This window comes from Pelecanus crispus, chromosome 1 (assembly GCF_030463565.1).
Source record: "Pelecanus crispus isolate bPelCri1 chromosome 1, bPelCri1.pri, whole genome shotgun sequence".
Lineage (NCBI taxonomy): Eukaryota > Metazoa > Chordata > Aves > Pelecaniformes > Pelecanidae > Pelecanus > Pelecanus crispus.
Genome location: NC_134643.1, coordinates 83,707,584 through 83,732,925, shown reverse-complemented (window position 1 = coordinate 83,732,925; position 25,342 = coordinate 83,707,584). Strand labels below are relative to the sequence as shown.

Here is a 25,342-nt window from a genome sequence, read left to right as displayed (position 1 = left end):
ATTAGCTGTTGCTTCTCTTTGTACATAAGGCAGGCACTTAAAAAGACTTTTAGAATGTGTGTTAAAATTCTTTCCTGCTTTTTTAATGGAAGTTTGTTTCAAAATAATCTGCAGTTTTGTTTTTTAGCCTTTCATAGGAGAAGACTGGAAGCTGGCTGATGGCCTGATTATGTACTTAAGGGAATGCAGTCTTTCTAGAGGAATCCCTACGGCAACCTGCCTCACCCTGCCAAGATAGCAAAGATAGCAAAGTATAATGCAGCTAACCTTCACCATATACGCTGCTACAGAAGCACTGTACATGAAATGTCTGGTCCCCAGCACCCGAACCCATAGCTCTTATTTTCCCAGGCAGTGACACCTTGCTAACATGCACTGCCAGCTTTCTTAAGTTGGAAAACACATAGCTAACAACTAGCATGGTTTCATTTTGAAAGTATGTTTTCAAGGCAAGAGCTTAAGAAATTTACATATTTGTAAACTGGGTGCTTGACCTAATTAGGCATAGATCAGAAGAAATGCGTGACAAACACAGGGGCCTTTGCTAGGGAATGCCAGAGCCCTGACATTCTGGACACCATGTTTCTGGTCAGGTTCTGTTGCAGGCATCCTTTGGCAATTGCTTGGAACTAGACCTCTGGGGCATGTGGGGGAAGATTAATTCCTTGCACCTCTAGAAAGACTTTTGAAATAGTTTGGAGGTCCAAGATATAAATATAGTGTCATCATAACTTGCTCTTGCCTTCACTGCCAAAAACATGTATAGTTTTTGAAGAATGCCAGCTTTGTAAATACACTGCTATTCTCAGCTCTCAAAAGAGCAACTGTTGTCATTTTTTTGTGATGTAGCATTACTTTTGCAGACAGCTAGCATGACATAAGACTAGAGAAATTGGATGCCGCATTGTTTCAAAAACTAGCTGCTTTAAAGTCTGATAATCTTAAAGTGCTTATTCAGGGTTATCTGAATAAAAAATATTCCAGTATTAGATTTGACTTTGCAAAGCTGATAGCATGATACATTTGTTGCTGTTGCACTAAGGCCATTGTTGCACCAGCTACTTTGAAGAAGGCTCTCCCTTCCCTTCCCCTCCCCTCCCCCCCCCCCCCAAATTCATACTTCACTAGGTAAAACAAGTATCTCCAATAGCCATGAGTGTTAGAAAGATCCTTGGGTTCCTTTCTACACTGCAATGTAGGACAGCATGCATTACTTTCGCAGTTCATGACTGTTTTTACACAGAAGTCAATGAAACCTTTCCTATTCTCAACAAAAACAAGTTTCAGACTTTTTAGTTCCTACTGACAGGCATGGCAGCAGAACTGGCCTAATGGGATTTCTTCCATACATGTCTTTACACTTTCTTTGCCAGTGGAAGCGATCGACTGCAAAGTGATTTAGCTGTAATGGAAGCGTGAAGGACAGTATCGGGCTGTTTTTGAGCTACAGGGAGGGAGGTTTTCTGCAGAGAAATCCAAGGGGGAAAAAGACCTATTCCTCAAAAATCATAAAGAGTTTCTGAACTCTCCTTCAATCTTTTAAGAAGTCTTCTCTTCATTCTCAGAGTAAATACAGCATTTTTCAAGCCCAAAAAATGTTCCAAGCAAATGTGATAAATGCAAGAACAGGCCTTTTTAATAGACTGCAACCTTAACCACAGAGAGAAAAAATTACCTCTCCATAAGAAAGCAGCTTGTAAGTGAGTAGAGTTAACACAGATACATGAATTCTATGTGTGTCTTCAGTTATGGCTTGAAAATATCAGTCCTCAATAGCAAGATAAGACAAGATCTGAAAACTGTTCAATGTGTTCACTGGCCTAGTGTAACTGATCTTTTTTCCCCCTGTAAGTTTTGAAAAACTGACAATGTGAAACCATGTTTTTCAATAAGGTACCATTTCACTGAATGAGAATGAAGGAATAGCCTCTTTAGGAAGACCTCTTACGGGTCAGTTTCCTTGGCTGGGTCTTCTCTGATGGCATCCTTTTCTTCCAAGGTTGTATGCTTTAAATTTGCCTCTTTTGAGGAAGAATATGGGATTAAGATAGCCTAGGTAGCACATGGGAAGACAATGACTTTGGTTAATCCTTACTCTTGCACATCAGACTCTAGATGAATGGTTCCAGCTTGACCTGTTCCTAAAGCTTCAGTTATGGCTTTAAAAATTGGCCTGGTCCTATGGAAGAAAGACCACCATGTATTAAAGCATTAGTTAAAATTAAAAAGGTGAACACATAACAGTGCACAATAAATGCAGGCTGCTGTTGGAGGGAGCGGATTTTTCTGCTACTTTCAGACCCCGATGCCCATAGTTGCTGATTAGAGGAGATGGAGGTCCTTCTAGAAGAGGCTGGTTGCTGATGGATGGCTTCAGTGCCTGAGGGTGCTGGATGCCCTGAAGTAGGAAAGGAACTTGTAGCAGAGGCTCACCACAAAGTACCAGATGTTTCGAGCCATCTGTGACCTTGCAATGAAAATGCGCCATATGATCACAAGGAGGGTGGTGTTGAACGCATATCGGATGTTCCTCAGCCTGAGAAAGAGAAAGAGGCATCTTATGGAGGAAGACAGAAACAACAAAAAGCTTACCAGCTTGCTTCATTTGCTGCAGGTAACTTTGTAAGAAATCCTGTTTACAGGTGGCCCTTGGGCTTTTTGCCATTCCTATTTTAGTGGAGACACTGTGCCTAAGATGTCCCTACCATCTTGCCAAGGACTGTGTTGAAGTTAGGGTATCGTGAATAGTTAATGGAATGGGGTAATACCTCTATTGCAAATCTCTCTTGTTCTGTGTACTCTCATTTTCAAGCAGAACAGAAGTCATACTGAGAGTTTTTTCTTTAGGTCTAGGTCCAATACTTTATGCTTTGATTTGGTATATTGGCTATTTTTTACTTTGCAGGATCGGTGGCAGGCTAGAGGACCTTTGCAGGAGCTGATGAATTGAATAAATGTGATGAAACTCTTATTTGGGTGAAACCTTGCCTTTAATGTTGGGAAATTACTCAATAATCATAAATGGTCTTCACTTTTGCAGTACTGCAGCACTGGGGTTTTGTGCGTGGGGGTGGCTTACACCATATATTTAAATGGTATTACTGGGTGTTTAAGATGCTAATCATCTTGTCCTCTTTCTGTCAAGCAAAAGTTTCTGAAGTTCTCTAATTCTCCCTTTCCCAGTGTCTGACTAAGGGAAGAAAGCTTCGTACCTAATGTCCCCAAGACTGGTTTAATTTTTCTGAGAGTCCTTTTTTTTTTGGTAAACTTTATCACTGCACTATACCACACTGCCTGTTTGGACTATGACACAGTTACTGGCCTGTTACAGTGGTTCTTATAAATCCTTTAGAAATGACCCATGAACGAAGAACTTGTTTAGGATTCCTTGCTATGGCAAAAGGCTGGTTTATGCTTCTAGCATTTACAGTGCACAAGAATGGTCTTCTTAAAGGAAACAACCAGGCTCTTACTCCAAAAGAGCTGCTGCTTCTCCATTTGCCTGCACTTCTCAGTAAAAGGGGTGGAGAAGACAGGAAGAGCACAATCTTTAACTGAATAGAAGGACAATCTCATAACTGCTCATTCAGACTCTCAAACTGTCACCAGGGATGAGTGTATAAGCTCTCCACTGATTTTGGAGAATTTTTGCCCATTCCCCCCAAGGAATTAGAAACTTGAACTTTAAAATTAAATTTAAAATCATACAAATGCTTAATTTTTTTATGCAATGTCTTTGAATTGAACTGTATTGAATAAAAACTTCTAGGAGTTTCACTAAATCTCTGACCTTTATTTTTCTATTGTAACTCTGAATGACCAAGATCATCTGCATTCATGTGTTCCTCTTATGAACTATAACTTCATTACTTGGTCATCTGCTGGGAAGGCATAATATCTAGCCCCTAATCGCTAGTGTCATCAAAAGTCCTCTTTTTCTTACAGGATAGAAAAATGAAATACTGACAACCCTCTGCCGTAAGAAATAAGCTATGCTATGTTTATCCCATATTATTCAACAATAATTATAGCAACGTAATTAGAATAATTTTCCTCAAAAGCCATTCAGGGTAGCCAAGAGCTCTTGTCCTTGTCACTGGGTATGACTTACTTTCGTAAGTGCTGCTTTGCTGCTGGAATGCCAGCCATGTCCTCATTTAGCAAGTACTTCTTAGCACCTAGGCAGTAGCTTTCAATGTATTCTGACCAGTGCAGCTGACGAACATCAAAGTTGTATAACTGGGATTTAAAGACAAAGAGCAGAAGTTAAATGCCAGAGTTCAAAACAAGTTCACTTTAAACATCAATTCTTCATTGACCTCCATTCCTGACAAGGCTCGCTCTCTGAAGTTCTTAAAGCCACCAAGTTTCCAAGAAGACATGGGCACTAACAGACTATATTTCACAGCTGTTGATTAATGTCTTACTCAGCTGGGAATTTGGGCAAAAGCAAGCGGAAATTTAGTGCTAGCTGGCAGAAAATCAAGACAAGTTTGTCTTTCACGTGACAATTTTTGCATAAATACATGTATTTGTACACACACATATACACACACACAAAATCGTGGAAGAAAAATGCCATTCCACTCAGGTAAATGGATTCGTATGAAAACCTTCATGCAGTTTTTAATGTGTCACTAGAATTAGGTGTAAATATATGAATTGGACATTGAGTCAACAGGTGCCTCTGCATCAGTATTACTCTCTGCTCTGCTGCATTCTCTCTCAGCAGCTAGACTGACAGAAATCCAAGAACTGGATTACTCTGGTGTTTGGCATCAAAAAATCTCATTGCAGAGCTAACTATACCAGGTAATTTCAGATGCTTATACTGAAAAAATTGTTAGCAAGCTCTCAGGTGGTTGCCTGTCTATTAGAGCAAAGAAAGGATTTGTGAAGAGGGAGAGGTTTTGTTGTAGAGAATTTTTTTTTAAAATGAATGAGTGTAGTGAATGGCATTTCTTATTTACAGGGTCTTAAAAGGGAAGATACTCATAATAATAATACCTTCCTTTCACCGCCATGCCAATCCGGGCCATTTGCTTTGGTATCAGACCAGCAATAACTTGAGCAGAGAGGGGTTAGCTAACTCTGTCAACTACAGGGGGTTAGCTCCTGTGCAGATCCCAGCATGTCTGTCAGATATGTAGAGAGATGTGTGCCCATAAACTATCTAGCCTGAATACTGCTCAGAATGCAGCAGTGGCAACACTGGATGCAGTGCATCTCACAAAGTCCTCCTAAGTGGCTTGTAAGCCTGAAACTCTGTCTAGCTTGCACTAAGTCCTTGATACTGCATTATGTTTATCTACCTCAGAACTAGCTCCTAGCATACCATTTAGGTTCCCTCTACATCTGCTGTAGTCACAGCAGTGCCACTGCCCTTAGAAGTTAGAATTTGCTGCATGCACTCTCTCTGCAGACTAGGGAAGAAAACTCTTGATTCTACTACTGGGAGTCTGCGCAAGAATTTCATGATGTGAGATGAGTTTGATGTGAATGCTAAGTATCACTTTGCAGGGAGATACTGACCAAAGGGGCATTCAAGCTTATCACAAATCCATTCTTTGTATTCCTTCAGTCTTTCCGTAACAGTCCAGTTCTTAAGGAGTAGTATTTCAAAGCTATAAAGACTACAGCAAAGCTTGACATCCTGCAAAGTAATTGCTCTCTGGGGGCTTAAATCAAATAGGAACTTTTTCATATTGTTCAGGGTAAGACACTATGTGTTAACTAAGTAAGTTTCCCTGTGCAGTGCCCATTAAAACCAATGTGGATGAAAACGTCAAAATCTTTCAAGTAATTCCCATCTAGATCACCCAGCAAAAGATACAGACTGCCAGAAGGGATGAGGGGAAAAAGTGGTGTTGTAAAGGAGCTTCCTAGTTTTCCAAGAGCAAGACACTTAGAAAATTAGGATGAGAAGATATTGGGAATGCTACACAGTTTTTCAGCGATTAATTAATTACAAAGACGCTCCCCATAGCACATACCTTTGCATTACCATTGTTACTGTCTTTCTGGGGCCCCTGTACAGAACATTAGTTAACATGGTCATCTCACCCCATGGAAGGGGATGCCTGGAATTCTCAGGGCCCAGAGCTGTAATGTGACAACTAGAATTGACCTTTTCTTCTGAGAAAGAGAAATATCAAGTGTGCATCAAAAAAGGAATGTCTTTAGCTTTCCTATGTGGGTATTCCAGTCTATGTAGCCAACCATATGGGAGGTAGTAAAGTGGCCACTGTTACATGTGATGTTTTTAACTTCTCCAACTCAAAGAGCTGAGTACAGCTGGATCACTGAGGATATAAAGTTACGTTCCCTTTGTACAGTCCATTTTGTCTATGGAAACAAATCTAGATTGTTTACAGGCCAAATAGAAACCTGAGAGCAAAAGGTAGAGAGGTGCCATGTTAACTGGAAAGACTGCAGTGATTAACCTGTCTCAGAAGAAAGACCAATACACTTCAGGAGAACACATTCTCCTATAATAACTGAAAGGCTCCTGATAAGTTATTTAATAAAACAAGGAGGAAATAAATTATTTCAAGTTAAAGTTAATTCCAGTCATCTAGGCAGATGTCATTCATAAGCTCAACAGTACACGAAAACCAATTGCTGCAGATGAATGGAACGGGAGTTTAGCAATCCATATTCAGGACTTACCTTTTTGTCCTCTGTGTTAAGGTGACTCATTAACATATTCATATTATCTGAAGACCAATCCCAGGACTGGGTGGAGAAGTACTGCAGGAGCATCATAGACTTGTGCAGTCGATTGATGATCTTCATCATTCTGAAACAGAGGAGGAACATCAGAGGAAGTTTGACCTTATGCAAAAGCTGTTGGTTTGCTCTGTAGGTGTTTTCACCAATCCACATGAATAGGCATTGCAATTCCTGATGAGTACTGCACTGGTGCTCACCAGGCTGAGAACTTGCTCAGCAAATCTAACTGTTCCAGCTGAGTCTTGAGCCTATAGCTACCCAGCTTTTATTGTTGGCTGGAACATGGGTGCAAACATGCATTTCCTAGGCAATGCCTGATGCCTAACTTACTGGCCTGAACTAACAGGGGTTGGAAGCCGTATCTACATCACGTGTGAGGTGAAGAGCCCATATGAACTCATATGAAGTCTGCACAGCAGACATGCTTGCCTCCTGAGGTGGATACTTCTCTTTCTACCACACAAAATGCTCTCCTGTTCTCTGAGTTGGCTCCTGAAGCAAAGCTCTGATTTTTGGAGTTAGTTCCAGTACAGAGGTGATGGCATCTGCAGCATGGACAAGCTTTGAAGTCAATTTCTCAACTTCAGTTTTCAGATAGAATCATAGAATCGTTGGGGTTGGAAGGGACCTTAAAGATCACTTAGTTCCAACTGCCCTGCCATAGGCAGGGATACCTTCCACTAGATCAGGCTGCTCAAAGCCTCATCCAGCCTGGCCTTGAACACTTCCAGGGATGGGGCATACATGGCTTCTCTAGACAATCTCTTCCAGTGTCTCACCACCCTCAACGTAAAGAATTTCTTCCTAATATCTAATCTATATCTACCCTCTTTCAGTTTAAAACCATTACCCCTTGCCCTATCACTACACTCCCTGATAAAGAGTCTCTCCCCATCTTTTCTGTAGGTCCCCTTTAAGTACTAGAATGCTATAAGGTCTCCCCGGAGCCTTCTCCAGGCCAAAGAACCCCACGTCTCTCAGCTTGTCTTCATAGGGGAGGTGCTCCAGCCCTCTGATCATCTTCGTGGCCCTCCTCTGGACCCACTCAAGCAGGTCCATGTCTTTCTTATGCTGGGGCCCCCAGAGCTGAACACAGTACTCCAGGTGGGGCCTCACCAGCACAGAGTAGAGGGGCAGAATCACCTCCCTTGACCTGCTGGCCACGCTTCTTTTTATGCAGCCCACGATATGGCTGGCTTTCTGGGCTGTGAGCGCACATTGCCAAGTCATATTCAGTTTTTCATCCACCAATACCCCGAAGTCCTTCACCACAGGGCTGCTGTCAATCCACTCATCGCCCAGCCTGCATTCATGTTAAGGATTGCCCCCACCTGGGTGCAGGACCTTACACTTGGCCTTGTTGAACTTCATGAGGTTTGCATGGGCCCACCTCTCTAGCCTGTCAAGGTCCCTCTGGACAGCATCCCTTCCCTCTGGAGTATCAGCCATACCACTCAGCTTGGTGACATACTTTTCATGTCTTTGGGCTTCTTTGATCTCTCTCTCTCTCAAAAAAAATTTGTTTTTCTTGAAGGCCATTCCTCCCCCTGTATAATATAGTGGCAGTTTGGAGTGGTTTTTTGTGTCCTTCCTTATACAGGAAGGGTCTGATAGCATGCAATGCTGGTGGATGACCTTGACAATCATCCAAGTCCACAGGCTTTTTTTTTTTTTTTTTTTTTTCTTTTTTTGCAGGAGTGGGGAACTGTTTGGACATCTTCCTGGAGCATGAGTGTCTTGGTAAAGATGAAAGCTGCTTCAGGGGCACGGCTGCTTAACAGGGACCTTGGGTCTCATGTGTCTTGGTCTTTTTTTTTATTATTCATTTTTTATATAAAAGGGGATGACATTAATACTGTCCTACACCTTGCAAGATTATTTTACAGTTGTTCCAATGGTCATGAGTACAAAAGGCCTCTTGGAGGCAGTTGTTTTAAAGTGTGATGTACAGTGCATGGTCAATTTTGAGGGAACACTGCGTTCTCTCAGACTGGATAAGGGCAAGAGAAAGCATTAAAAGGCTGATTTCTGTGGAAAACAGAGCTGTTTTCATGAGAAATTTTGAGCTGCCCAGAGGGTAACAAAGTCACCGTGACAAATAAAAGGCAGCAGTCTGGGGAAGAATGGTGCCAGGCTGGCCTCTCTCCGTGCAGATGTGACTGCCACAACGATAAGCGCTAAGCACAGCAGAAAAAGACACAATGAGTACATCAGTTCAGACAAGAACTGCGCAGCTTACCCAAAGTGAATTGAAAGAGCACTAAAACCTTACATAGGCACTCCTACTCAGAATTAAAGTGGCTTTCATTTTAGAAGCAAAGCAAACCATCAGATTAAGGGAACCTTCATTCTGAATAATTATGTGCACATTGATTGAGTGCAGTTTATCTAAACTACTTTAAAATTACTTCAGATTAATCTTCCTGATTGTGCGTGTGTAGGCAAGTACTATGGGGCAAAGCTTTGTGAATATTTTAATACCTTTTAGGAACTTGGGAAACAAAGTATATGGCTAGATTGCAAAGATCTGGAGTTGACCCTTAAACTGGCTTCCCAAAAGCCATCAATTTAAAGTGCTGAAGGTTAATGGAATCCACCAGAAAAAAATGATAAGAGAGTTAACTGTGTGTCCCTACTTAACTTTTGAAAAATAGGCCTCCTGTCAATGTGGGCAGAATAAGCTCTTACTGTAGATCTACTCAAACAACATATCTGAGTGGCTAAAAGTAAGGGTCAGAAAGAGAAATGAAGCGTCTAAAGTGGTATGTATGAAACCTGTGGTTCATGCTGGCTGATTGAGCTCAAATGTTGTGACTACATTCAAAATATTTATGAATTTGGATGAAGGAATGGTCCACTGAAAAATATCAACCAAGTATAAACATGCTGTTCTGCAGCCTCCAAGAGGCTATGACAAAGATTTCTTGTAGAAAATCTCATTCTCCTCTGTGGAGGAACTGAGAGGAAAAAAGCAAGTATTAGTTGTCACTGATAGCCTTATTAGCTACACTTCAGAAATGCATCTGGTCTTCTAGAAAACTGTTTACAGCAATGATTTCTTTATTTGCTCCCATAGTGAGCCTTGCATGAGCAGATTCTCAGGTGCGACAGATTGCCCCAAGAGACTACTAATGATATAAACCACATTATTTTCTAAGTCATGGATGGATGTGCAGCAATAACAGTAAGCCATTTAGGGCAGTTTTGCTAGACATCTTGCAATTTATGTGAAATGAGCTAACACTTAAAGTAAGCTTCTCAGAAGAGGCAGTATATAAAAGCCTAAAGCTAAAGGAGATGACTCTTGTACCTACCCTTTGGTACATGGGTTACTGTGTGTGATAGCTACAGGAGGAACTACAAATGAGTTCCTCCAAACTACCCTGCAATTCAAATTAGTGATGGTCACAAGCTGGTCCTGAATAAACAGGAGACTTGCAAAACCACAACCAGCTCTCGGATAACCTATTCCATATGATAACTCATCACCTTATGATGAGTTGAGTATGGATATAGTAGAGAACTGAAGCCTGAGTCTTCATCCTGGCAAAGAACTTTCTCCTTTCTGCTTGTAAATCTGGCATAGGATCATGGAGAGAATTCAAGAAACTGCCATGAAGATGGCTGCTTCCTCAATAGATAGGAGTGACAAGTGGGAAGAAAGTTAAGCCTAGGTGCTCTGTTTGAAGCAGAGGGAAAAATTAAAGGGAATCATTAAAGCAGGTTCAGTGACACATTCATCCTTTTTTTTTATTTGATGTGGTTTACTGCCCTTAGACCATAAAGGTCTGATATTTAGCTAGCTGTGAAAAAGAGAAAGGATGAGCTGCTACTATGCTTTCTACCACATTGCAGCCATATCTGGATGAGCTTAAGTAGTGTGTAAAAAGAAAAGGGAATTATATTTAAAAAAAAAAAAAACAAACAACTTGGTAAACTCACAAGTTCATTGCTGAGCTGTGTTTACTCAGGTCGCAAATCTTAAAGTTCAGAAGAAGGTATCTTTCTCAGCACGAGTTCATGCTAAGCTCTATTTGAAATTTAAGTACAGTATTGCAGCCAATGTCCATCGGCTACTTATGCCAATCAACTTTACGAAATGTCAATTGTAATGGCAATGCCAAGATCTTACTGCTGACTGTTTCAACACAGTTTGGAGATTCCAGTCTATTCTTGCTCGTATTCAGCTTACCTCTATTTCTAGGGTAATTTTTGCCTCCTGGATAACTGGAAGTCTTTTTATGGACCAATCTCCCTCCGCAGCAGAATGTCAGAGAGAAATCAGAGCAATACATCAGCCAGAGATTTCCCTGCAAACAGCTGAAGCTAGCTTTCTAACTAGCAGAGGAGCACAGAGCAGCTGACATCAACACAATGCTGGCATACCACTCTTGTGTTGCACAATAAATTCTCCTCTGTGGCGGCAGGGAGTAAAGGAGGACGTTGGCTGAGTTATGTTATTTACACCAGGATTCTTTCCACATGGGACACGTGTGCCTGTGTTCCTCCAAGCCATGACACTGCCAAGGCTCAAATGCCAATTGTAATGGTAAACTGTCCTCACAAATACAATGTAGAATTTATTCATACTTAGAAATGTTCTAGATTTCAGGGTGCTGGGCCAGTGCTGGCAACTGCTAATGATGCATCTGATTTGTGGGAAAAAAATATTACCATGTTCTAAACCTTGCCAGTCTCAAAACCTTATGTAAGCTTGAATCTTTACTCATGACAGACAGAGGCAATCACATCACAAAGTTGCAATGGTGGAAGTCTTGCTATAGAGAGGACAATGTAACTACCAGTCCTCTTCTTCTGGCTTGGGAACCTCTGAAGTGTGTGAACCTGAGTTTAAAACATGTGCTGTTCCCCAGGTACTGGAAAGGGTGGCAACCTTAGGCTGTACTTAGCTATGGTCATGCGGTTCCTTTTCTTTTTGAGCAATCTCCTCAAGACAAGGCCTGGAGATGGGAAGACCAGGGACTCCAGGCTGAGGCAGCCAGTTCTCAGAACTTGTTAGAGATCTGCTCTCCATAACAGTGGCAGGTGTGCTGGAGGCTGAGGGTGTGCGGTTTCTTACCTGGGCTTTCTCCCCGTGAGCCTCATGTACAGGTCATAGAGTATGGCCGGTGCCTTGTGACTGACAGTTATCCAGTACTGGTTTATCAAGTAGTTGGATGTCAAGTGAGCGTTGGGTGTTCGGAAGGCCTGTTCCAGTGGGTTCCTTTTGAACGTGGACATGACGTACTGCTCTGTAAGGGAACAGGCATTTTACTTAAAATCAGGCACTTAATTTCAGTTGAGTTGGGCACAACCATACCAACATGCTGCAGTAAAGCCCACGTTATGGTGCTTAATGTGTTTAACCTACAGTTCTGCAAACTATGTAACCAGGGGTTGGAGAATATCACCTCATGGTCCCTTCTGGCATTAAAATTGATGACCCCATCTATTGCCTATTTGAAACGCAGTCTGACTCTAGGCTTAATAGTGGCAGACAAAAACTTCCTTATCAAAATGCCAAAACGTAATGGAGGTAAAGCAGGCAGTTGTAGCCTGAAGTGCTTCAAACCAAGGAACTGCAGTTCTGCTTTCACCTGCAGCAGATGTAGAAAAAATTGATAAGCATTAACATATCTTCAGATCACTGAAAGCAAACTTTGATCTACTAGCATAAAACAAAAATGACACTTTAATTTCTAATGAAATTTTCAAAAGGGCTGGTGTCAGTACTTACACACATAGGGTGCTGCTTCTAGAAAGACTTCACCATATCCTTTCAACCACAGCTGACCCACACCAATTACCTCAGCCTGTTTTCAGAGGAGCTCTGGATGCACTAAAGCAGCAAATTGTCTTGCATTCTTAACTTGAAAACTAACGACGGGGTAGTAATCTTTCATTCCTTTTGTATGTTAAGGCACAAAATATGTTGGGCCTGATTCTGAGCTCTTGCAATGGCACAGTGCCACAAAACTGGCATCTAGATGTGCATATCTGGGGCATTTGCATATTGCAGAGGCTTAATAGAACTGCAGTAGTTGAATATAAGACTATCATCCTAGGGACCGATAAACAGATGGTGCTCCTACTCTTGAGCACCAGTGAGCTCAACAAAGAAGAATATGTGGGCTTTTTTTACTTTTTTAAAAATGAAATTGAGAGTTATGACATCAATCTCTGCTCATATTATAGTTTACTCTCTAAGCTTATGTTACAAATAGAAAATCAGATGAGAATTTGCAAGTCACAAGAAACATCCAGATCATCCTTAGATAAGCAGATTCCAATCATAAAGTTCAGACAGCCTTCTCATGTATCTGCAGCCAGCTCATTACTGCATTTCAAGTAGCGATTTTTGCTGTACTCTTCTAAGTAACAGCAACTAGAGGAGACTTGTTAGCCACTTAGCTGCTAAGTTTGGACAACAAAGACTTTTAAAATAGCACAATTTAGTTTTAGTGCAAGTTCATTCTGTCCTGTACCCTGCAAGTTTAATGACTGAAGACCAGTTCTCCTGAACTTGCATCTGAACAGCTAGAACTGCCATTCCTTCTATTTCATGTTGCAGCATTGCAATGATGTGGTTATCTTGTAGTCATCCTTTGGGATGCGGAATGGAAATCTTATCCTTTGCAACCTGTTCTCTCACTGACAAAAATGAAAGGTGCAAGTGTTGAAACTGTTGCTATATAATCAGAAGTTAAATTTTCTAAAAGAATTTCCTTCTGTCTTTTCTCTCTAAACTCCACAGGGTTCTGCCTCAAGCCCCAGCTCTGCAGCAGTGGGTAAGAACGTGGATTCATTTGTTTAAAGAAACAGGGACTTTACTGACTGTTGTAGCTGTGCTCACTACGTACAGGACCCACAGCAATCTAACAGGGAGAAAACCAGGTGGGCAGAGGAGAGCCTGCCTGCATGCTGCGAGCACCTGCCAAGAGCTTTGATACCACAAATACGCTGAGCACACACATAGAATCACAGAATCATTTAGGTTGGAAAAGGCCTTTAAGATCATAGAGTCCAACCGTTTAACCTAGCACTGCCAAGTCCACCACTAAACCATGTCCCTAAGCACCACATCTACAGGTCTCTGCAGGAGAGCATTTAGGAGGTGAAGCACAGCATCAGCCTTGCTGCCAGCCTGGGGAGGGGGATCCACGCAGAGTGCTGATAAATACGTCAACAGCTTTGCCAGCTGAGGAGAAGCTACTCTTCTCAGTGGCAGATTTACCACCCTGATTGCCACCTGTCCCAGCTGTGCCGGCACAGCTGTACATACTCATGCTCTGTCAAAATGGCAAGGACTAGCAAAAAACTCCTATTTAAACTTTCCCATGTAGTTGTGCCTGGTGAGAAGGGCTCGCTGGAGCAGTTTTACTGAAGATTTGGAAAGATGTTTACTGCTGGCCGTGGAGCGGCAATAAACAGTTTAGGATGGGCTACCGGAAAGGAAGCCACTGTCCTGGCCCAGCTCTTGGCAAAATCTGTGCCTGGCTAAGCAGTACATTAGGATTTTCCTTCCTCTGTGTTAGCAGCATGGCCATTTACTACAATTATACTGTGACAAAGCCCTAGCTGGCTTAAATATAGAGAGATCTGCTCCCAGTTGACTGTGTATCTGTGCCCATTCAAGTAGCTCATGGATCAGGAGAGCGATCCCATGAACTCTGCTGCTTCTCCCTGTAAGGAAGTTTCTCCAAGAGACACGTTAAATCCAAATTTACTTACAAACTCTCATCTGCTTATCAATATTTAAGTTTATTTAGTTTCATTCGGTCACTTCATTTCCTAGTGGAAACCTATCAGTTTAACTGGGAACCATTGATATTTTGGAATTGCAATAGGTTTGATATTGTCTGCAGCACATGTTTATGGCTCTGTTTATTCAAATCCTGATGTTAATATAATGCAAATCTAGTTTTCAGCTGTAAACTAGTTGAGAAGGTTTTCCTTTGGAAACACGTTAAAGACATTATGGCCTTTCTTTTTTCTTTGTATTTTTGGCATCTTTGGTCAAGATAGCAAGAAAGAACTAATCAGTGAGTGGAAAAACCAGCCCTTGTCACTTCAGAGCATCGTCCATACACCGAATTCACACAAATCAGCAACACCCTTATCATTTTGGTTACTTAAGGCTTGCAGAGGAAAATGCAGCTGTAGTAAAGCAGCTGCAGCATTATGCTGTGATATTACTTGGTGCAAGAAGCACATGTGTCAAGAGCAGATGAGATATCTGCTGAAAACTCAAGAAAAATTCTGAAAGTCAGGAATGAAAGTGGTTTTGTTTTAAAAAGCTCATAACAAAGGCAGTGAGACCAACTTGAAAGACTTACTGGAAGGAAGTCAGGAGAACACCAGTTTTGCGTAACTTGGAACAGTTAATGCTACAGGCGTTTTCTTTACAAACCTCCCTTGCCCTGGCTTGCACTGACTCAGCACAACTGCACTATCTCCTGGTTTCTAGGAAGTGTTCAACTTCGCAAGCGTAGCAAGTCTCTTATGCTCTAGCAGTTTTGGAGAGAGAGAAATAGACAGACAGACAGACGGGTCAGGCAGGCAGAGAACCCTGAACCAGAAGCACATCACCTCTAGGGGTTACTGAAATGACTTAGCGGGTAGGTGGTCTTTCCCTCCGACCACAGCAGCAAATTCAACAACTCAATGGCAGATTTAGCAGGGGGAGAATCAGAGACCAGTCTCGCCTAGGTAGACTGTCAAGTATAAATTGAAATGAAATTCTGTCATGGTGAACACCATTTTAAAGCCTGCTTTGAGGTTTAGTTTTGAGCAGAAATTGCAAAATGTATTTCAAAGTCAGACTAGCGAGACTTACATTATAGCCAAGCAGAATATGCTTCTTCAGATTAATACTCAGTTGTCTGACCACATTTTGGTAGTAGCAGGGGAAATAACAGCAGTAATGGAAGACAGTAAGAAAAAAATCCCAAGGCACAGCATTATTTGGAAAAGAAATAAATCAGTTCAGATTCCTTTTAACACTAGAGGTTTGTCTGTATATGGAGATCGGTAGAACAAACTGGTTTGCAATGGATGTTTAAAGCATAAGCTCTTAACGAGACATATATTTTTCAAATAATTCTCTTCTAGATTCTCTTTATCCTCCCTCCCTCCAAGTTCATCACCTTTGTACTCAAAATGTCCCCATCTCAGTCACTTCTGTTCCCTAACCAGGGCATCTTCAGCCCACTCCCGTCTCAATTTCTCTGTTTGATCTTTCTCTCCTTTCCTCCTCTCCCCCCAAAAAATCCCTGCTCTGTTGTGTTCGCCTGTCCTTCCCACAGCTGGTCCCAGTGTAAGTCTCCCTAACCAGGCAGCTCAGGTTACCTGAGCTACAGCTCAGCCCTCCGCAAACCCCATGTTTGATTTGCACTAAAATGCTCATTCCCACACCAGATGACTCCCATTCCCCACCCTTGTTTCTCATCAGCTTCCAGTCTCATTCTCACAACCCTCCACCTCGATGACTGGTTACAGACTCTGTGCCGGTCTGGCCTCCCCAGACTCCTTGAAACAGACTCTCTTTCCCTCTGCTGATTCTGTGTCTCCTGTATGCTTGCATCAAACAGCTTCTTTCATGATGGAGAAAAATTCTGAAAAAGCTGAAAAATCACTGGAGGTAGAGACCTGGCCACAACTATTTCAATCTGAAAGGTTGGCAGAGCTAAACGCAGTTGGAAACAGGCTTTCAAAAAGAGAAGGTGACAACTCAAGTATCGGATGCTGCCCCACTGCGGAGGAGGGAACTGGTGGGTGAAGTTCAGCTCTTCTGGGCAGGAGCTGGACTACTCAGTGGTAGCTCTTATTTCAGAGAGATCATGGCTGTTGGAAGTGCATGCCATGAGACTGGCTGCCTAGAAGCCAAATAATAGCAAGTAGACAGAGAAAGTAATATAAATGGGTTGAGAAAGTCTGTCATATATATAAAGAAGATTTTAGAATTGTATGTATTTACCAAAAAGAAATTGGTAGAAGACTGAATTGAGAATCAAACTGGTTGGCTGCAGTTGTAATATCCTAATGCAATAAACCTTTCCCAAACTCATTTCTTAAACCATGCAACATCTTTAAGGGCAAAATTTTGCTCTTTGATATTCCATCCTAATTCCTGTTCATGAATCTATACCTAATACCCCTCTCCAGCCTGCTGCTCTCAGGAAAACTATGGATACAACATGTGGTAGAAAGAGCTCCACAGTGTCACCCAAGGAGAAAATTTTGCCTTCAGTCCCATCACACAGCTGAACTGCTTATGCAAGCTTCTGCTGCACTCGGATGATTTCATTGCTAAATCCACAGTTATGAGCAAAGTAACAGAATAAAATCAGTTACAATGCATTAATACATTGCTGTTTTCATCAGTAAAATTACACTGTAAATGGGTTAAGGCAAACCTGAGGTAGTAGTGCTATGGTGGCTGTTGCCTAAAGTAGCAGCCTGTGAAAAGCTTTGCATTTACTCCTACGAAAAAGCCACAGAAGATCTGACTTTACATGTTATGAAGATTGGCTACATTCTCCAACAATCTTCTATGAAGCCTCACCTCTTCTCTCAGACCATGACAAACCACAGTGTTAGATTTCTCATTAAAAATATGTCAGGAACTTGGTGTGATTTTCTCACTGCTCAGCCAGTTGCTGAAACCTGTCCCCTGCTAGATCACTTGATCAAATCTCATGGTAGGACATTAGTAGGATTTTCAGACAAGCCTTATTCTGAAAATGCAATTATGGTCTGATTCTCTGCTGACTTACAGTTTGCCACTTAAATAATGCCAAGACAAATGCTGAGAGGTGAACCACCACAGTAGTGATTTGCCAGCATCCTGTATTTAAAGCACAAAGATATGAATTTATGTATAACAGAAAGTGAATCAGACCCCGTATATATGTCCATGAAGGTACTGACTGTATGTAATATTTCTGCTGCTTGGCTTCAGCATGAATTTTCCACTGTAAGGGTGTCAGGATTTGTCTCCCTTTCTTTCACCTCTGCCTCAGAGGCACATTCCCTTGAAGAAGTCAGCCACGAAAATAATCTGAATTCTTCCACTGACAAAATTCATGATCAAAAGGCAAATTGTTCTTAAAGCACACCTGTCATTTCAAGGTTTGCCTTCTCAAGTCTACACCAATTATTTGTTTGGAATTTTCTTCACAGATAAAGACAGACTGCTCTACTTCCTTAATGTACTGTTTTTTTGTGTTCTGAAAGTTAGAGGTTCCTTTATAAGAATACAAGATCTATATACAATACTATCAAGGTTCCCCAAGTGATTTCAAAGCACAAAAAGAACCCCAAACACAGCAACCCCAGCAATCAGAAAAGGAAGATGTTCTGTTACGGCTATGCAGAGCATGTTCTCACAGAATTAAGGGACTGGTTCTCTATTCCTTTTTCCACCACTTTAATACCTCAGTGCAGCAAAGCACGTACTTTGCTGGCTTGTTATGTGATTACGCCCACAATGAAAACTGAAAAGATGCTTTCCTGAGCTGAATGCCCAGCACCAGGAGCTTTTGCTCACAGGACCCTGCAGTTGGGCCTCCCACATGCAGTTTGAATGGCAGATGCTGAATGCCACCTGAATATAGGAAACCACCTTTTCAAAGCCTGGCTGAGTAATGCTATTGATGTTTGGCACGTTCTAGGTTTAAATTAGACCTTACCCATTTCTCCCCAGAAGAAGGGGTTGATTCCGCCTGTTGTGCAGTTGTACACCAACAGGTTTTTTGGTCTGGAAAAGAGAGAGAAGTATTATTGTAAAACGTGAAGAAAAGCACCCAAAGCTTTATTAACGGAGCATGAAAGCTAACAGCCCAAGAAACACTAACATCAGCTCAAAGAAAAATGCAGAAGAGGTAATTTTTCATAAATATGAAAATATAGTATAAAACATGAAGTTTTAATAAGATTCAGTCAGATTCTGGGGAGCATATGAAGTTAATAAAGACAGATGGGGTTCAAGAAAAATCATCCATATATCACGTATCAAAAATTATAAAAACAATAAGGAAAGCATGCATATTGACAAATTTCTGATTTTTTTTAATAGTTTCTCTGTAATATTATTAAAATTCTCTGTAATAATAAAATTCTCTGTAATAATAAAATACTGTAAATAATTGGCCCAAGCCAACCTCAGGGACACACTGTGTATTTTGCAATCATTTACTTGATTGATATGATTTGTGTTACTTTTAAACTCCATTTGCCAGGGTGGCGATTACAAATCAATCATTTCAACAAAATTCTCATTTTAATACCAAATAAAGCTTGGTTGTTATTTGTGTGTGGAACTAAACACAGATCATACCAGTTTTAGTTCTTCCTTTGATACAAGGCAAGAATTAGTCAAACAGGTTTTTTGATCTAAGCCTGCCTTGCCACGGCTGTAAGTGATGCCATCAATACAGCATTTTTCTTACTCTGCATTAGCAGCTGGATCCATGTGCCAAAATGGTAAAAGAATTGAGATCTGGCCTTGAACAGGGGATAGCAGCTTGGCTGGAGGATACAGCATCTCAGTGCTCCTAGGGTGCCTGTGGTTCTCAGAGCCCTTCTCCACTGGAGGACGCTGGCTATGAGAAACTTTTCAAAACTCCTATGACTGAAGAGACCAGGAAACAGAACCCCTAAACCTGGGATAGGAAATCTTGCACAGTAATACTTGAAAACTGCATTTGGATACCGCACAGTTTTAGTGGTACTTTTTTTAATAATGCTTTGAAATCATGGCATTTGACTGTATATTATCATTATTACTAATCCCTAGCAGACTTCTAGGGATGGTTAGGACTAAATAGACATGTATCAAGCTCCAAATCCATGATCTCCTGTAACTCTTAATTACTGAGTAGAAGCCTGATAGAGTGTTCAACATAGAAATGCACAGTAGTGCTTAATGTGGAGAAACGTTGCATTACGGAAATCAATACGGCAACTCACTAAGGACTAAATCCGTAATATGTGCCCATACAGAAAACTCACCTTGCGCTGAGCCACACACAGAGCCTGTTGCAAAGTGCACTGAAGTGAAAGCACAGACTTTCACTTACTCCAGTGGGTCAGGCTCATTAAACACCAATGAAGAGGATTTCTCTATTTCCCAGCTTCCAGTGAAGAGTCTCTCCCTGTTGATTTTTTTTTTTTTTCCATTCTCCGCCCTCCAGCTGAGTCGGTGACCTTGGTAGAGTGTAGAGCTTTGGAGAGCTTCTACACTATATAATGAAGACTGCAATTCTCTGCTAAGTTTTAGAATCTAATTTCCTTCAGTAATGTCACCTGCCCTGAAGGATACTGGCTTTCTAATTAGATGATTTGGGAAAAAAATTTAAAAATTTCAACCATGCATGCTATTCCTCAAGACAGCACCAAACCCCAAAACTCTGTCAGAGAAATTAAACTTACAGAAGGCTCAGGCTCTTGTTTTTTTGTTTACAGACTGCTAACCTTGGGGTTGTGCCCAGCTAGATGAAGCTTTAAATCAAGTTCTGCAATTGCTCCTTTAGCCTAATAATTATTTGTGTGGGGACCAGATTAAAAGTATGTATCTTTCACCAATGAAGAGTTAGAAAAAATGGCACTTCTCCTACCATGGCCAGATATACTGCTCATCAGCACACATTCATCTCCTTTTTCAGCTTTATGGAGGCTCTCAGGGGGGTGTGTGTAAGGGGAAGCTGTATTTGTTTTTCCCAGACTGTGCTGCTTTGCCTGTTGCTGATGGAGGGGGACAAAACAATGAGGAAAAAATCTGAAGAGCTGGTGAGCTGCCTTTAAGGTTGCTTTTAGGATCCCTGTATTTAGGTTACTGTATGTAGCTCTTCTCTATCCTCAGCTCACAGGGCTTACTCTGCCTTTCAATGTAAAATATTTCTGCCTTTTATTTGTCTGGTACTGATTTCTCAGAGTTGCATAAACCTCCAGAATAATTCACGTGGTTTACTCTGTAGCACTTCCTGACTAATGATTAAAGGTCAGAGCCAGAGGTTCACAGGAAAAGATCTTAAAACCTTAATGTCACTTATACATACCCTTCTCAATAACACAAAGAATAGGGTTTTGTTAGATCATCTCCCATAATAAGCCCATAATGTATTTGTATTGTGCAGTGTTTTCCAAGGAAAACACAGAGAATTTTCACCAAGAAAAGTCTAGAAGCCACTTGGAAAGCAACTCAGTGTAGCTGCCTGAGAAAGGAGGCCCAAAAAAAGGCTGCTGCGAAGCTGCAGTAAAGGTCCTGGACTTCAGAAAAGTGACTCCTGAGAGAGAGACTTGTCAGCTGAGCTTATGTTGTACTGGGAAACAGGTCCCACCTGTAGCTTTAGAGATGCCCTAACTTTAAAGCTTGCCTTTATTGCTTCTGCTACACTCTTAGTCCTTGACAACCCGGGGAAGAAAACGAACCAGGAAATGAATCAACAAGGCTCCTGCATAGGTTTTCACTTAGCTTCTGGTTCCCTTTAAAGTCCTGGTGCAGGCAGTAAATGCCCAAGTCCGGCAGAAACAGGAGTGCCTTCCCACCTGTGCACAGCAGTGAACCACCCGGCCGCAAGGGTGAGGTTGATGGCGACGTCTACTGGAATCATATCTGCCACTGCTTCGTTGTTGGCGATGACGGTCCGCAGGATCCCTTTGCCTGCCTGTGGGACGAAGGAAAACAGTCACTGATGTAAGGCCATGGTAAGATTTCATTGGCTTGGACTGAGGACAGACCATCACATTAGCGCTTTCCAAGCCTGGTACCTGCTGCAGAAGATTATTTGGTTTCTGTGAAAACAAAGATGGATCTCACATGGATCCCACTGTTCTGCATTTTCAGAGCAAGTCTAAAACATGATGATGTCTGTGCTGTGTAACAAGAAAAGCTGTGACTCTTAGTTAACTCAATACGAAATAAATGCCTTAAAAAAGAAACATATTTGAATTTGCTGCAGTAAAATTCCCTGTGATACCTGAAGTTCCATTTTCTTAAGTGATGCAGGCAGACAGAGGTCTGACTGTCCCTCAAAGACAATAGTCACTTTGGAAATGACATCAATAGGCTTTTTGAAAAGTTTACTCCCTTTCCTTTGGATGTGTTCACACCCTTCTGTTTTCTGAAGCTGTGTCTGTTAAGCACAAAGATACAGTCAAGATGTGGCCCCTGCCTTGAAGAGCTCGCTACCCAGAGGAACACAGGAAATGAATGAGTGAAAATATGAAGTAATAACAACCAAAGAGAAGTAGGCAAGAACAGAAGATTTTCATTTTGCTTTAGTTGGAAGTACATTTCTCAGGGGTCAGGCTCCCCAAAATATATATATTTAACCTGAATGCTTATTCAGGGGTTTCCCTGATGACCAATTAGTCTTTGGAGGTTTCACAGGAGACACATGGCTGGAAGAGGCTTACATGAACAGATGGCAACAACATGGCAGACTTAATTGGACAGGACAATTCAGAAATATAGAAACGTGGAGGTGAAATGGGGTGAAGGAACTTAACCTAGTGTGTCAGGTATGAGGGCTGAAGAGAGCAATTAAAAAAAGAAAACCCAACAGCAGAGTCAAGGTTGCAGTCAAGTTGTCTAGTATGTAGGAAATAAAATGCGATGAATTTGAGTTTGAAGTAGAAGCTGAGGACCCAGTGAAAGAGCTGGAAGTGAAGCAAGGAAGGAAAAAACCTCTTTTGTAATAATATCTCTTTATAATTTAGATCCATGTAAAACCAGAGGAAAGGACTGAGTAAAGGGGCAAAGGAATATGCTCTACAGACCCAAGAATATTTAAAAGTCAGGGCAAAGGAAATTTTATAGTGAATTTTTCTTTTCTTCCAACCTGAGACTCCCATTTCATCATGAAATAGCTCTCCAGCTGCGAAAGATAAAGTTTTACTGCAGCAACTAGACAGGAAGTGCCTAGTTGTGCAAAAACGCTTGCCTGAAGTCTGGGGAGAAGAAAGATGTGATGGAAAAAAGCATATAAGACTCATTATTAACTCGTAAAGCGTATATCATTGTCTACTGGTAACCAGTAGATTTTCAGGGACACCGCATCCCCTGTTTGGGAGGTTTTTATCTGGGTTATTTTCTTTTCTTTCTCTCTCGCTTTCCCCTTCTATAGTCAGATGGTTTTGTTACATTTCACAGCTTGCAAGTAAGGGAATACCACTTATGACTGATTTAATTTTCACGAAGAGTCGCATCTCATCATTGGTGCAGCTGGCAGAGGGATCATAGGCAGACGGACTCAGAGGCAACCATGTACGCCTCCCCACATTACTCCAGACATCCTCCTCAAACCCATAGCATGCAGTTAACCTCTGCTGCCCTAAGCGGAACTGCAGTTACGCTTAGACATGAAAACCTTAACTTGCAACATCACTATGATTTTTTTTTTCCCCCCTTGAAAAATCAGTAGTAGGGGGGGAAAAAAAAGAAAGCATGAAGTACCAAAGAAGGCAATCAAGCTTAGCTATGAATTTTCCACTGCTGTGAACACATGCCCATGAGAGACCACTGTGTGATCAACTGTCATGTTTTCATAGGTACACTAAAGACTTTTTTGAGATCAGGCTTCAAAACTACAAAGTTTGATGGATGTGCTGCAAATGTGCCTGTATTCAGAGCAGCTTGCGATGGTCATATGCGCATGAATGAATTAGATACTTGTATACTGTGTATTTAATAAAGACTGCAGGTTTAAGTGTTTTAAGTTACTTTTTACATTGGAAGTGGTTTGGTACTTCTTTATCAGGTCTGGCTTGATTTCTATTTGTAGTTGCTGACATTTTTTTCCTCTTTAGTGAAATAGAAACTACTTTAGCTGAAGCCTCTGAAACCATTTGGTGGTCTGAGTCACACTTCTGGACAGCCTCCCAGCTGAAGTGCTTCGGGGCCAGCCACTGTCCAGAACAGGAATTAAAGCACTGTTCTGCCCTACAGCCTCACTGCCTTGCAGGGAGGAAGGTCTTTACATGAGATATGGAACAGCGAGACAAAATGCCTCAATTACAGTCCAGCACAAGTATAATTGGTTTCATTTTGTTTTACAATCAACAAAACTTCTCCCCACAGGAGCTGGAGCAACCGAAGGTGAAAGAAACATAATTAGACTATCGAGAACAACTTCAGCTTCCATGTTCCATGAATATTTAAAATAAATATATCTATTTGTGGAATGAAATGATCAGACTCAAATATTATAGTGATGACTGGGGGGTCGGGGGGAAATCTTTGCAAGGTTTGGAGTTTGGATTCTGCCGAGATGATCTCAAAGATCATCTGAGCCAAATCTGAATTTGGGGGTTGTTCTCCATACAGGAGGAGCTTGGGTTAGAAGTTGAAAGTGAGTATTTTAGTATGGGGGGGGACGACTTTAAAAAAAAAACCCACAAACACCAAAACTTCTCTTTTGCTTTTTCCATCCTTAATCAAGGCTAATAAAGCTACTTGACTAATAAATACACTTTGAAATACAGTTGGCCGAGACAGCTGGTTGTAATGACAAAACTTCCAGGTAATCAAACTAACACGTAAGTCACATGTTCAAGGGTTAATTTTCAAACTGCCAAACAGGATTTACCAATTCACCATACCCAAGCACATGAATTCAAAACATGTATTTATTTTTTCCCGCCTCAGAAGACCAAAAGTCTCTTGGGCTCCCTAATAATAAGTACCTTTCACTTCCAGAAAACTAGTACCGGTCCAATTAATTTCAGTAGTAACTGGAGGTGGTACAAGACAAATACTGTCTGTCAGCACTGGGAATCCCCCCTCACTTCTCCGCATCATGGAGTCTCTGGTCCTGACTGATGCCAGCCAACACTGCTGCCTGTGGGGCCAAAGAGCCATTGGACATGGACAACAACCTCGCCTCTACACTCTGCACCTGCCCTCGTTGCTCTTTGCCTTTTTCTTGGTGAAGTCTCCTTATAGTTACATATCAAATTGTCATATTTCATCACTGAAGAGCTCAGTGTAGATGACACAAATTTCATTGTGTCTTTATTTCCTATATTGAAGAACCCCAGAGCTTCAATCCTGAACCAGAAAATACCATCTCTATTTCAAAACTATTTCAGTACAAGTCAAAGCTTTTATATAAAATGTAAGTTATTTACTACAGTGACCCTCGAATCTCAAAATCTTTACTTTCCACAGACTTAATTTGGAGATAAAGATACAGGCTGACATCTATGTGTGAGAACTGGCCTAAGTGAAACCACCATTAGGTTTGCTGCTGCATTCAATAAGGCTAGAAAGTTTTGCTTTGAAGAAAGAAAATATTAGTTACTGGTAGGAGTGGCAAAGGATAAGCATATAAAATATATGCAAGCTCCAGTGTAAGTTCCTAAAGCGGACACTATTAAAAAAAGACTGATAGATGGGCAAAATTTCCAAATACTTAACCGTTAGGTGTTTTTTACTTGTTGACAGATTAAAAGAAAAAAAGGAGGTGAAAAAATGCTTTTTAAATGACAAAAGATTTGATGGACATATTTCTAAATGGCTGAAAGCATATGAATTTGGCCTGTGTTTCATAACGTACGGGCATATGATACATGTCCGACAGCAACTTGCTGTAATTTGTTACTTAGGTTA

At 41.3% G+C, this 25,342-nt stretch overlaps 1 protein-coding gene across 8 annotated transcripts in view; it reads right to left on the bottom strand.

Annotated features, from left to right (window-relative positions):
- Nucleotides 1-2,373: 2,373 nt before the first annotated feature.
- FAR2 (fatty acyl-CoA reductase 2) overlaps nt 2,374-25,342 on the bottom strand; it is an 83,025-nt gene continuing 60,056 nt past the window's right edge. For 3 of the 8 annotated variants that reach the window (XM_075716368.1, XM_075716385.1, XM_075716395.1), the window contains 6 exons: nt 21,280-21,398; nt 18,423-18,490; nt 11,813-11,984; nt 6,670-6,799; nt 4,112-4,239; nt 2,374-2,536 (listed from right to left, as the gene is read on the bottom strand). In XM_075716368.1, the coding sequence (XP_075572483.1) occupies nt 2,374-2,536; nt 4,112-4,239; nt 6,670-6,799; nt 11,813-11,984; nt 18,423-18,490; nt 21,280-21,398 (780 nt within the window). Of the gene's footprint in view, nt 2,537-4,111; nt 4,240-6,669; nt 6,800-11,812; nt 11,985-18,417; nt 18,499-21,278; nt 21,399-25,342 lie in introns of all 8 variants that reach the window. The other 5 variants (XM_075716360.1, XM_075716376.1, XM_075716413.1 and 2 more) reach the window with 5 other exon arrangements.